At 35.3% G+C, this 14,814-nt stretch overlaps 1 protein-coding gene across 1 annotated transcript in view; it reads right to left on the bottom strand.

Annotated features, from left to right (window-relative positions):
• Positions 1-14,109: 14,109 nt before the first annotated feature.
• GDF11 (growth differentiation factor 11) overlaps positions 14,110-14,814 on the bottom strand; it is a 31,687-nt gene continuing 30,982 nt past the window's right edge. Inside the window, exon 3 of the mRNA XM_070934773.1 lies at positions 14,110-14,490. Within this exon, the coding sequence (XP_070790874.1) occupies positions 14,110-14,490 (381 nt within the window). The remainder of the gene's footprint in view (positions 14,491-14,814) is intronic.

Here is a 14,814-nt window from a genome sequence, read left to right as displayed (position 1 = left end):
TTTAATCTAAAAGGCTTTTATAATGCTAGAAAGAATTTTAACTTGAGTTGTTTTCTTTTGTTCGGGGCTTTGACTGCACTTGTCATGCCTCGTGTGCCGTTCTTCCATTTCTTCATTATCTTCATAGTGAAAGCCGCTTGGACATCTGTAATCATCCCCCTTCCCACCCATCCCCCTTGGTATTTTCATTAATGTCTAATATCTTTAAGATTTAACTTTTTTAGTTGCTGAACTGTGGATTTCATTCTGCCGCCTCTCAGTTTTAATTTTGACTTTGTGGCACACCAGATTGCTGCTTTTTTGGCATTTTACTTGCTGAGGTTCTACCTACTTCTGGAGTTTGTTTCGGTTTTTTCTGAACACCTCTTTGTTCTGAATATGCAAAGTTCTGCTAAACAATTCTTGGTTCCTTTGGGAAGAAAGAGTGGCATAAAAATAAAATAATAAATAATAAACTATGTCTGCAGAGTAGCAGTGCTGTACCCTGAAATGTAAATTAAGTGATTTCTTCTTTCTGGGTTTTTTTTTTCTTTCTTCATTTACTCACATAATCAGCAACTGCTTCAGAATGAATTAAGCCATGGATCAAGTTATTTAGTTAAATTTGAGTATCTCCAATTTCAAAAAAAGTATTCTGCCGCTGTAGCTGCTTGAGTCAAGAAGGTAGCTTATTCTTTGATCAGATGAAATTCACCCCCCTGGACTGAGTTCTTCAGTAAAAGACTTGCTAAAAAGAGATGATTGTTGAATGAGAAGAGACTCCCAAAGCAAAGAGTAATTAGCTATTCTGGAACACTAGCAATTTTTAAGTTATGTTTTTTTATTATTAGCTTTTTCATGGACTGAACTAGTAAATATGGAAAAACCCATTGGTGCTACTTTGTAGTGTCTAGTTTATATTACTAAATGAGACATAGCTGCAGGAAATTTTATTTATTATATTTATATGCCGCCCATTTCACTATTAAGCGACTCTTAGCAAAATAGAAGCAAGGTTGATGTAATGTAAATATGGACTTTCAAGAGAAGTAGCTTCTCGGATCATGAATTCACATTTTTATATTCATGAATCTGTCAATATGCTGTAAGTATGTAACTCAGTTAATAGCCATGCAGATTTTCATTTAAAGAGAAGAAATGATGCTGTCTATCCCATTCCTTCTAATTAAAAGAATGCTATGCTATTTCTGTAACCATGGATAATAAATATACAATAAATATATTAGTAAACTATGTATGAACCATGCAATTAGTTACATATGCATGTTTTTCTATTTTGTTATTAAATTTTTTAAAAAATGTTACAGTAAGAAAATAAATATATCTTTTGACATAATTTTGTAGTTAAGTGCAATAGTTTGTCAATCATCTTTCAACTTCCTCAGATAGATCTGCCCAGGCTACTGCTTCAGCTTTCATAATAGACTCTGAACAAATTGCATAGTTCCGTGATGGCAAACCTATGGCACGTGTGCCTGAAGTGGCACACGGAGCCATGTCGCCTGGCACACATGGCGTTGCCTGTTCCTCTTCCGGGTTTCTGGCACGCATGTGCGTGCAACTATCAGCTGGCTTTTTTGCATGCGGCAGTGCCGGAAACTAGAAGAGCTGGTCTTCCATTTTCCTGCGTGAGCATGCGCGCTGGCCAGCTGATCATCGCGTGCGCGTGCATGCATGCCAGAAAACCCGGAAGAGTAGCTGGCTGAAACCAGAAGTACAGTAGCTGAAACCAGAAGTTCATTTTTAGGTGTGCACATGCGCCCTGGGCAGCTTCTCTTCTGGGTTGTTTGCACATGTGCATGCACACTCTCTTTTCAGCACTCGGTACCAAAAAGATTTGCCATCACTGGCATAGATGGTTCAGTCTGACAGCCTTTTCTTATTAAAGCAGGCAAGAGAATTATATAAATGCAAATTATCTCATCAGGAAAGTATCCTAGAATAGATTATTGAGCTTGAAGAAGCATTGTTAGTTTAGAGATGCTTGGGGAAACTGAAGACTTAGTTGTGTGAAGTTGGTTAAGTTGAGCTGCTTAAAATTTGCACATTTAGCCATACAAGTAGTCCTTGACTTATGACCACAATTGAGCCCAAAATTTCTGTTGCTAAATAAGACAGTTGTTAAGTGAGTTTTGCCCAATTTTACAACCTTTCTTGCCACAGTTGTTAAGTGAAACACTGCAGTTGTTAAATTAATAATACAGTTATTGAATCTGGCTTTCCTGTTGACTTTGCTTGTCAGAAGGTCCCAATAGGGGATCACATGACCCTGGGACACTGCAAGCATCATAAATACGAGTCAGTTGCCAAGCATCTGAATTTTGATCACGTGACCATGGGGATGCTGTAACATTTGTAAGTGTGAAAAATGGTCATATCACTTTTTTCAATGCCGTTGTAATGATCACTAAATGAATTGTTAAAAGTCGAGGATCAACTTCAATATACCAGGGCCTGGTGGCTCAGCAGACTGATAGCATTGTGATTAACACCAGCTGTCTGCAATTACTCTAAGTTCGAATCTCACCAGGCTCAAGGTTGACTCAGCCTTCCATCCTTTCAAAGGTAGGTAAATTGAGGACCCAGTTTGTGGGGGCAATAAGCTGACTTTGTATAAATATACAAAAGTATGAAGGCTATTGCTTAACGCATTGTAAGCCGCCCTGAGTCTCCGGAGAAGGGCGGCATATAAATCAAATTAAAATAAATAAATAAATAAATAAACTGTATAGTACTTCTTGCTGATATTCATTTGTGCATTCACATTTCCATTTACCTCAATATAATACACAGATTCATTTTGTTGAACCTTGTCACTTTGATAACATACACAGCCAGCATTCTCAACATGCCTGTTGCCTTTTTATGAGGACTCCATAAAACAACATTCCATGATCTAGTTTCCTGTAGCACTTCTGGCCAATTATAAATCTTAGCTTTTACAATTCGGGATAGCAAAACAAATGAAATAATTTGAGGTGGGCTTGAGACTCCCTTTCAGGACACTATCTACTTCCTTGGTATAATTGGCAACCTTTTTTGCAATATAGTTATCACTCAATAAATAATTGCTTCTTCAATACTGTGATCAATCCAAAGCATTATATTTTTGCCTGAAAGGTTGCAGGGATAGAATAAAAATAAAAGGAGAAAAAAATTAGTGGAGCAAACAAGATAGATAGATAGGAGGCTACAACATTGAATCATGTATCTTTCCATTATGTATATGCCTGCAATTGATCACAAATAGAGAGAAATAATAGATATACAGTAGTGACCCTGTACTAGCCAAGGTCAGCTGAAATAAATTGAAAGCTATTTTGGGAATGATGTGATTTTCTAATCTTTTAAAAGTATCTTTTAAGCGTTTTTGATGGTTCACAGTGTTTTCCAATTTTTAATTAATGCTAAATATCTTTCAATTTGCGTTATATTGGTACTTGAGGTGCCTATTTATTATTTCAAGCTTTATCTGTAAAGTTTTTCTTGCCCTTTTTCTTCAGAAGTAGATGAGTTCTTCAGAAGTAACTGAACTCTGGATTAAATTAATAACATCCACTTTCATGTGTGCTATGTTATCTCTGTGTACAACTCTGAGCTTAATTATTCTTGGGCTTGCTTGTGAGTTTCCCATCTAAATACCTTATTACAGCAATTACTTTTAAGTTGTTAAGAAATTAAAACAAGACTAATGTTTTATTGTAATATAGTGTGGCAAAAATATATTTTTGCTATTCTTGCCCATATTTCAGTTTGTGTCAAAGTAGGTAGATTATATAAGTCATTTTTTTCTTAAAATTCATAAATAGAATAATCATACGGTTTCGATGAAGCAGTAATACAGACAATATAATTATGATGTTTATACAATTATTGTATTTGTTGCTGAAGCCAGCAGAAATAATTTACATATAGTTGGAGGCTTTTCAAAGAAAATACAATTAGTCCTTGACTTACAACCATTCATTTATTGATTATTTGAAATTACACCAGCACTGAAAAAAGTGACTTATGGCCATTTTCACACAACTATTACCGCATCCTTGTGGCCACATCATCGAAATTCAGATGCTTGGCAATTGGCATGTATTTATGATAGTTGCAGTGTTCTGGGATCAAATGATTACCTTTTGTGATCTTCTGCCAAGCAAAGTCAGTGGGGAAGCCAAATTCGCTTACCAACCATGTTACTAATTTAACTGCAGTGATTCACTTAAAACTGTGGCAAGAAAGGTCGTAAAATGGGGCAAAAGTCACTTAACTGTGTTGTTTAACAATGGAAATTTTGGGCTCAAATAAGTTAAGGACTACCTATATTTCTATATTGTGTTTAACCCTGTCAGCCATGGCAATTGTCCATTTATACTAGGGAATGGGTTATTGTTTATTGTTACTAATTCCTTTCCAATAGATAACTTTAAAAAATAAACATTTTAAATAGATAATATCCATTTTAACATTTATAATTTTACTATTTATAAACCAGGAAATATTAGAAGGAATTAGATAGAGAGCTTGTTCAAATGCTAGGCATTTTATTTAGATGTTACTGAAGTTTTATTTTAAACAAATTATTACTAATTCTAGGCCCTTTCTCTTTCCAAGTGATTATGTGAAAAAGTACATTGACATAACCTTGCTTTTACCACTAGCTTAGAAAAAACAGATGGGAAAAATAGTTTCCAGGATTGGAAGTTAGTTTAGAATATATTCTAGTAGTTTAAATATTGTTACTTTCTTAGATGAGAGATGTTAGAAAATATTTTCTAATCTAAGTATTCTTTTTAAAGAGATTGTTTCAAGAGATTCCTGACTACCGTGAAAGGAAATAAATTATACATGGCATTTCTGTTTCTAAAAATTAAATCTCTCTCTCTCTCCAAGAAAGTGGTAAGCCAGGAAAAATCCATACCAAAATTCCAAATTCACTATCAGTACAATCACAAATTGTTGCTGAGAAAGCTACATAAATGTTGAGATTGGTTTGAAAGAATATTTTTTTAAACGGTATTTCTAACTCTGGCAAGTTTTAGTTCATTAGATTGCTTGAATAGCAACTTGAATCTTGAAAGTCAAGAAACGCTACTATTAAACTCCTTAAAAAAAGAAAAGAATGAAATTACAGTAGAAAAGAATGACATACATAAAAATAGCCAATTCAATGGAATTATAAAGATTTTGAAATTTTCTTACAACATGATTACAATTTAATCATATGCAACTCAATACCTTTGTTATGTTATTTTCACTTCTCAAGAAGTATGATTGGATGGTTTCAGATGGTTTTGAGATTAAGTGCATCCAGTAACACTAATTTATATTCCAGCACATATTTTTTCCTTCTTCGCAATAGAGCTGAGGCCTTAAGTTACACATTGAAATAAACATGCCAATCTTTTCATTAACATTGGAAACTCAAAACCAAGAACATCAACTTATATACTTCTCAAGATTCCAAACTTGACACATTAAAAGAAGAAAAGGTTTTTGCTATATATATTTATTGTACAAAAAAATCTATAAAAGGACAAAGAGAAATTGGAACAGAAGCAATGATTATGATATAATTAACAGACTAGAGCCATTTGTTACAGGACAAATTTAGTTTATACAACATTGAAGAGAAATAGCCAAGGCAGTATTTTTTCCTCTAATTTTTTTTTTCTAATATGTGTATGAAAGAAGAGTTGTTAAAATTACCAGTTCTGATCTCCTTATAAATGAGTGCCATCTCAGTTTAATTCCTATGTTCATACTCAATAAACCCTATTGAGCAGAATTAGCATATTTTTCATTTTTGGAACTGAATAATAGTTGGGAACATTTTCCGGCTAAACCGGAAAACTGTTTTTCTAGTATAACATTTGTCATATTAATTTCATAAATAAATCATTGTTTTAACTGAAATCAACAAGAATTTGTGCATTTCATAAATGCAATGAAGACATTTAAGAAATAGATTTTCAACAGTGACAAATAAGATGGAAATATGAAAAAAAATGTAACTTAAAAAATATCAGCAAGAGGTTAACAAGACTATGGTGCTTTTTTAAAATATAAATTGGTATTAAACCACATGATCCTTCTTATGCCTTTAGTGTTTCCTTCATTTCCTAAATTCTGTAAAACTTCAAACATATCACTTAAAACTCGCAACACCGATGAATGAGAAGCCCTCTTCTTTTGATGAGACACATAGGTAAACCAATGTAACTTAAAATTACACCAGATTTGGTGAAGAAGTCTGCAAAGTGTTTCAGGCGTCCTAAGTACTAGATGTATATTGAAATATTTTTTAAAAAAGTATCGTTGCAAAAAAGGAAAGGGGTGCATTTTTTTTTACTCCTGATTTCCTAATAACTTAGGAGCAGTAAGTTATTGTAAACGTTAGCTTTAGCCCTTTCTTCCAGACTAATGATTTCATAGAGTCTTCTCTCTCATCCATGACAACTCAGCAAAAGCAAAGCCTAGCTGGACATTAACTGGCTATTTCTTTAATTATTTAGGGTTTTCAGAAAGATGTAATAGTATGGTTTACCTAAATACAATCTGTGGAGAACTAAAATATAATCCTATTAAAGTTGGATTTAGTGGTAACAAAACACTTTATGACTTGGAAGTTAGGTAAAACATATGATTGTTATGTTTGCAGAACTACTTAGCAAATTTCCTTCCTCAGAGAGGGAGCTACATCAAAATTCATACATACTAGTCCTCGCACACTGTCTTTACAAAAAGAGAAAACACAGACATAAAAGTATCTCTTCAGTTCTAGGGTGTATCATAAAAGGGGAAACCCCTCCTATTCTCTTAAAAAATTTCTTTAACCTTCCATAGTGCAAATGGTACCTTAGCCCAAAGCAGTCTCTCAGTACAGAAATTTTTACAGTGAACATTCAACATTTTTAAGTCCAGGCGCTTTGCTTCACTCCTGCAAAGTCTCTGAGGCTTCCATATGTTCTGATGGGACTGCCTATATTACTTCCAAAGTGAACCAGCATCCATTTTGTAGAAAAAGGCAGCAAGTCAGGGTGATGGTGAGGAGGTATGAATGAATTCACTGATAAAGTACAACTTTCAACATCCCTGTTGAATAATGTCTGCTATGGCCCAAAACCACCTTGTACCTTTTCCCAACCAAAATTACTATATGGCATCATAACATGCTGTCGTAGGATCAGTTTTCCCTTGGAATCTCTGTTTTCCCTAGTTGGCAGCCTCTTCTGTTTAAGACAATAAGCTTCTGCCTAGAAAGGTTAAAATGACAGCAATGTATGTCCCAGGTGCTGGGCTGGAGTGAAAAGCTCTGAACTCTTTTTTTTTTTTAATATATATTTTTAATATTTAAATTTTTATTTTTGATGTTCAAGTGCTGTGTTTGGTCATGTCATCAAAACAAACAAACATAAACACAATCTTAACCAGTGAATGGCCTTTTGGACATGTGATTAAAATAAACAAAACTTAGCCCATGTTATCATCTTCAGTCTCATTTCTTCAGCTCACACACGCAGGCACATTATGCGTCCACTCACACACATACTTATTCTCACACATCCTTCTACGACATTTATGGACACTAATATAAACAAAGTAAATAATAATATACTTGCAGGACTGATATTTACAAGCACACCTCCAAAAATAATTATGCCTGTCTGCCTTTTGTGAGTCAGATTACCCAAAGCAAAATACTATCCCATTAGAAAGACCTATTAGTAGCAGATAAATTGGATCTTATCTTTCTAGTTTAGCACCATTGGGCAGTAGAAGAAGCAGGAAATCAAACCACCCAAATCCCAGAAAGAAAGCATCCATAGTTCAGGAAAGACTTACCTAGCTATTCAGTCTGTTATATTTAATGTGGCCGGTAAATGTTAGTCAGCATTGAACAGGAAATTATGATCTTTCAGATACAGAGTTGTTTTTATACAATAGTATGGGCTGTATCATTGCTGCCTAAGGCTGCAGTCCTAAACACTTATTGCGAATAAGTGCCACTGAAATAACATGGTTTATATCTAAGTAAACATTCATAGGATCAATTTGCATGTCTCAAAAGAATCCCAAATGGCATTGGACCTTTGCGCCAGTAGGGAACTATTACTAAAGAGACTAACTAACTAACTGTACTAATAGATGGACAAAAGGGCAAATCATATTTGCTCCACTATGATGTATATCTTTGCATGTAAAATTCAAGTAGAATATTCTCTCTTCATCATGATGCACATTAGCCATAACAGGTTGAAGTGGCTTACCTATAAGACAAAGCAAAGCCTTTGCTTTCAGTGCTTATGGTGTCTTAATGGTCCCCTCTGATTAGCAGAATGGAAAGTTTTGGTATTTAATAAGCTATTTAGAATTGTAACAGTCCAAGTAACTAGCTTCAACAAATTGGCTTAAGAATGTACAGTAATTCAGTTCTTTCAGGTATTTTTAAAAATTGTTGTAGTACAGTACATTCAGCCTCTTCCCCCTGCATGCCAACAAAATAGGGCAGAACTTTTTCTTGATTGGACATTGGAAAATACTCATTTGTAAATCTTACCGTTAGAGGTCCAGTTTGATCATTTCTATCTTCAGTTTTCACAAGACGTGTGTGTGTGTGTGTGTGTGTGTGTGTGTGTGAGAGAGAGAGAGAGAGAGAGAGAGAGAGAGTTCCATCCTTGCAGTTTAGCAAAGTTACCAACAAAAAATTGCAGGTATTAAAAAACAGCCCTCTCATGCATTTCTGCTCTCTGTGTTTATAGCAAGGAAGGACTTGTGCATACTAAAGTATGTGGCATTGTGCCATATCTCTGTCTGAAAGAGGAATAAAGTTAAGAATCTGATAACCATAGCCACAAATGTGCCTTCTCTGAATCAACCAAAATTTTTTTTAAAAAAAAAATATATTTATTAAATTGTTTGCTGCCCATTTCCCCACGAGATATGGAGAAATGGTTAAGGAAAGAGCGTTTTGTTGGGCTTCTTGATGAGATGTTCTTTGTCATGGTGAATGGTTGAAACTAAGGCCTACTAGATATTAGATAGTAAAAAAGGTTACTACAATAAAAAGAATTTCTCTCAAGCATGTTACCGAGGTAGATTAATGAATTTCCTGTCTCAAATAAATTTGCACATTGCTATTTCCAACTGTAGAAAAACCTACTTAAATCCATGGTCAGGAAATACTATCTGCACTCTTTCAAACTTTAGCCAGGAAATGTGAAATCTCGAATGTTGCTTTCATGGAATCAAAATGAAAGATTGTGTGTGCTATGTGCCCTGTCTGCAAAATATCAAAAGGCACCTTTTGTGAATGACAGTGCTGATATAATATTAGAAGAAAAATGCTTGACTGAATAAAGATTTGGAAGTCATTCATTTTTCATTTCTACATCAAATATTCTAGACTTTTAGAGAATGTGTTTATATGTGCACACACACACAAACATATGAATAAAATCATCAGCAATGTTTGATTTGTCAAATTGTTGGGGTCAGTAGTTGTGAGGAAGTTTTTTGTACAAGATATACCTTTTTAATCACTGTTAGAAAATTAAGAATATATCTTTGTATTATGGATTGACTTAAAAGGGAAAATTTTTTGCCTAGATATATGTAGGGATTATTGTTTAGTAAAGAAAAGTAATTTCTGTTCTGTTGCTAATTCTTTAGAGTACCATAGCTACTTGAATTACAATCTATGCAACATGTACCTTGTTCTATTCAGAGAGAAAGCAGTACAGTATCTCTTAATATGCCATGTTTATTGAGAAAAGCCCTCTCACATTTTCTCTGAATTGCCTGTTTCTATGCCAAGTCCAATAAGAGTTGAAAGGTAGACTATATGTTGCAAAACAAGAAACTAAAATGCAGAGAATTTTACATATTTGCAGGATTGTTAGTTAAGTATGTCTTGCTATTTCTCAATATAAATTCCCAGATCAATATAATACTTCAGAGGAGGGTTGAAATACCAGTTATTTGCAGATTTTGTGTTCATTCACAAAGATGGAAAAAAATAATAATAGGACAGGAATTGAAAAATAAATCAGTGGTATTATTCTACATTACTAAATAGCAAATACTCAGAATTCATTCAGAAAAGTACTAAGACAAATAATAAAGGTTGCTAGGATCCAATTTTTAAGACAAATCTCACATTTCAAGATTTATGCACATTTTTCCCTTTGTCTAAAATGTTAAAACTGTCATATATATGTCATTCGCACTGCTGGTAGTCCAAATGTGGGGATTTGGCAGCACATTACAAAAGAAACTATTTAATTTCTTTCTCAAGAAGACACTAAATCTTTGTATGGGCCTGATAAATGACAAGAATGTAGACTAAACAATGCAGGTAACAAATACTAAGATAAGAGATATAACCCCCCCACCCCGACCCCAACTAAACCCTATTAACCATCTTTTTAAAAAGATTCTAAGCTATTGAAAAATTAAGTATTCCAGCTATGAATGCCCTCATAGGCTACTAGTTGCAGAGCTGTTGTTCTCTATGTGTTTAAAACTCTCCATTTCTGCTATTAATAAGTTAGGGTAATTTAGCCAGTGTTAAGCTGAGAAGGCATGTTTGATGAGTGCTTTGAAAGAGAGCGAAGCGCTTCAATCTATAAGTGCTAGAGGAGGAAAAGCAGTACAGCTCAGAAAGGGCCAGGAGAGTTTGTTCTCTGTGCCATTTGGGTAAGCGACTGTTCCCTTCTTTTAAGATTTAGGATTTAACCCATGAGAAGTGCTAAGATTCTGCTCAACTTGAGCAGTGTTAAACTCCCTATCAATAGAATAGAGGTGGGAGTCTGTTTTGGGGGTGCAGAATTTCACCTTATATATCCTCAATCCAAAATCCATCCATGCCTTCTTTGCTGCTTTAGTATTATGGAACTTTCAAGAGAGAAATCAAAGCTGTATGAGTTTGTCTACAAAAGAACCAAAGTTGTCATCTACATAGAAATCTACCTGAGTGCCGAGATCCTCAACTTAATATACAATAAGTGCTAGAAATTAGAAAAATAATCTTTCTTCCTGACAATCTCGGTTGACTCTTCTTCCCCATTTATTAATACCCATCTTATCCAAAACCAGTACTTTTGTGGAAGGGACTTCAGAAAAATTTAAAGGGCATATTTTAGTTGTTTGATTACAATAAAGCAGCTGTCGTGTTGGCAAGCTAGTTGGTTGGCTCAAAATTGTCTATGCTGAAAATCTTGACTAAATTCTTGGCGCCAGACCTGCCAGACTCCCCTCCGGTCCATCACCTCAGCACTTGGGTTCCAGACCTATGACAGGCATTTCTGAAGGGTTGCATCATACAACACAGCAGCTCCCTAGACAGCCCAAGCCGAAAGTAGAGAAACAAGCCCTAAAGCAGCAGGAACAGTTGAACTCTGAAGAAACAGGGATCCTGATTTCATACTGTCAGGAAAATAGCAAAAGGGAAATCAAGACGCCACAATGGTATGAGCAGTTTAAGTCCCAGTGTTTTTCCAGTTTGATGCCGTAAGACTAAAGGCCTATTTAATTCTCACTTGCCTGTCACATATTTCCTTTTTCAGTTAAGTAATTACAAAGTCTTCATTCCAATTTCATTGCACAAATATTATGAAAACTGCAACAGCAAAGTCTCACATTAATACAATCCTTACTTTGATCTCACAAATAGAAAGGAATTGGTCTAACATTCCAAATGTGACAATGAATCAGGAGAGGGAAAGCTGATTCATTGCAAAGTTGCTATTCATTGTTTTGCCTATTTTTTTTTTACTTCTACTTAAGAAAAGAAAGTGATCCTTCCAAAAAATACAAAGTCTGTTAGATATGCCATCCTGTCTGCCAAAATGCTTCAATCTTTGAAAATAATATTTTGGTGGTTCATTCATAATTTGGCTACTGCTAGCCACAATTGGAAAAAACTGATTTTTCCTATGCCAAACTTGTCAAACTTTTGTTTCCTGCGCAAATAGAGAATCAGCAGGGAATGACTGGACACAGGTCATTGTCAAACAGCAACATTTTGTTTTCTAGTTCACATGCTGGATTACAATCTCTAATAATGGATCACTTATTTGGTCCAGGTTGCAACATTACCCAGTTGCCTGGAAAAACCACCTTTGAATACTTTGACTCCATGATTATCACTAATGTAAATAATAATTAGTGTCTTAATAATTTTTAACCTTTACCTCCCCCTCTTCTTCAATTCTGAGAATTATGAGACGTGTAATTAATCCTAATAGTAGGAAACAGCAAGTGCTAACATCTAGATGCAATTTGTTATTCTGGTCCCATACAATTGGTCTTGCTAGAGATTCTGACAAAAAGCTTCTATCTTCTGTATCTGAAATCCTATCTGAGTTATACAAACTTGAAGATTGCAATTACTGTATTCTGGCTATACGGCTAATGCTTTGTCACTTGAAGGATAATTATCTTCTGTCTACTTTCAACAAACTCTTGAAAACAGAACAGCAACACTTCAGTTAAATTAACTCAATCTATGGCATCAATAGAGTTCTATTTAGAAAGCATTCCTTATTAATTTAATTCTCTTATGTTACCTGGATTTTGCTGCTTTAGAAAGAAGCAGAATTGGATGGTATTATTTGGTTAGGTGAAGGAAAGTCATACTACAACATCAAAGAAAGCTGGAAATTAAATCTATATAAGTGCATTTAAAATTAATTTAAAAAGGATTAAAATGTTAGGAAGGGGGAAAAGGAACAGTACAGAGCAACACATCCTATTATTCAAAGATATTGATATGTCAATATTAGCCAGTGGAAAAAATATTGTACATAACCAGAGTAACTGGATGGATCTAGTTGAGTTCTACAAATGATAAAGAAAAATTACCAATTCTATCATATATACATGTATATATATGATTTTCCCCATTGGAATATTAAGCAAAAGTGACACAGAAAAAAAGATTCTATTGCCAGGAATAAATAAATAAATTTTCTTAACTTCATCCTGCCTGGAGAGATTTCTGTTCTGTAAGTAAAATTCTTTATCCTCACATGGGCAATACCCTTTCTGTGGGTTTTTTTTTTAACACTACCTCAAAAGTGGGTTGAGGATGGAAATATGTAATTTAAATTCACTGAATTAGTTTCTCAATTTTCTTTTTAAAAAAAGGAAGCTAAAAAATAATGACTTTTGGAGAAAGATTGCTCAGGTTATATATAAAGATTGAAAAGAAAAAGTTGAATGTGAATACAAGGCAGCTAAAATTAACATTTTATCCTCCATTTAGATAATTCCTCCATAACCCCCCCTCCCCATCTATGCCTCCATTTCATTATTTTTTCTTGCTATCATGCAACTCGCAAAAGCATTCCAAATAATTCCAGTTTTCATTTCTTCAGAGCCTCCCATTTCTTTAGGGATTCAGTCTCTCAAAAGGCAGGCAGGTTCAGCAATCCTCAACTTCTAAAATCACCCCTTCCTTCCTTCCTTCCCTCCCTCCCACCTCCCCCAAATTCAGGATGGCACATATCCCTCATGCTGGCAGATTTCATTCATCTTCATCATATAAAATATCCATTTTAAAACCCCCCCTTCCCCGTGCTTATCTCTATAACTTCATACAGCATTTTATTCCACATTATCACAACCTAAGGAAGCTTTTGTTCTTGTAAATGGGTTGAACAGCTCTTTTTTTTTTTCTGATGGACTTTTCTCTTTATCACCACTTTCGTGTCTCAGATCAAAAGAGGAAAAGTGGGGGGGGGTTGGTAAGAGAGAATGCCAGTAAAAGTAAAGCTTGAGAAGTGTTGGGTCAAACAAAGAGCTTGAGGAGGAGAGAAGAATGCTTGTTTCAGATCTGACTCAGGAATGGAAGTATCGATCCAAGACAACTCATCCACTCTCCATTAATGCGATGTCTATTTTGATTATTGCACAGCGCATGTTGTCACTTCAGAGATTTTCGATACAATTCTGTTTGTTTTGTTCTTTTCCCACAATTACTTTCTCTTCAAAAGTGTTTTAAAATGCTAATGAATGGATTCATCAATGTCAGGGTGCATCGTCGAAAGCAAGAATCCGGGCGGGGTGGGGTGGGGGAGAAACAGGAAAAAGAATGGAACAGAACAGGCTGGGAGTTTAAGAGCATCCACACCTGTCAACCACCATGCCAGGGATTTTGCCGTAGATTATCTGCTGTTTGTCATTGAAATACAGCATGTTAATGGGAGACATCTTGGTGGGTGTACAGCACGGCCCTGCTGAGCCCCGGGGATTGGCTTGCTGCACCAAGTGGGTATGGGGATATTTCTGCATGAACATATATTCACACTGGCCTGAACAATAGTTGGCTTTGTACCGCTTCGGGGCAATTATCCAATCCCAGCCGAAAGCTTCAAAGTCAACAGTCAGGGGGTAACGGCAACAGCGGGACTCCGTTGAGTGCTCATCACAGTCTAAGCCTAGATTCCTTCGGGACCGTTTGTTGTTCTCCAGCACACGCAGTTCCATGAATGGGTGCTGCAAATGACATACAAAAAGAGAAATCACAGAGATAGGCATTTAGATAGGATAACTATTGGCCCCCGTGATGAGATAACAGTTTCTAGCTGTGGAAAACAGCCTGTGACGAGAGTTTTGATGGGTATCAATTACATGCACATCTATGCCTAATCCATCCACATTTCATCTGTGCAACCTTTGCTGTCCCCCTTTGTATCTCTTAAGTAAACTAATGCTATGAATATACATTCACCTCTGCAGACTTACCAAACCCAATACAATCTCTTGACCATCTTTCCAAGATAGCCCATAGCAGTTGTCATTATTTATTCCAGTTATTTA

This window comes from Pituophis catenifer, unplaced genomic scaffold (assembly GCF_029215685.1).
Source record: "Pituophis catenifer annectens isolate HBS135680 unplaced genomic scaffold, rPitCat1.0.hap2 SCAF_2, whole genome shotgun sequence".
Classification (NCBI taxonomy): Eukaryota; Metazoa; Chordata; class Lepidosauria; order Squamata; family Colubridae; genus Pituophis; species Pituophis catenifer.
The sequence above is the reverse complement of the archived record's forward strand: the minus strand, read 5'-3'. Positions and strand labels throughout refer to the sequence as shown.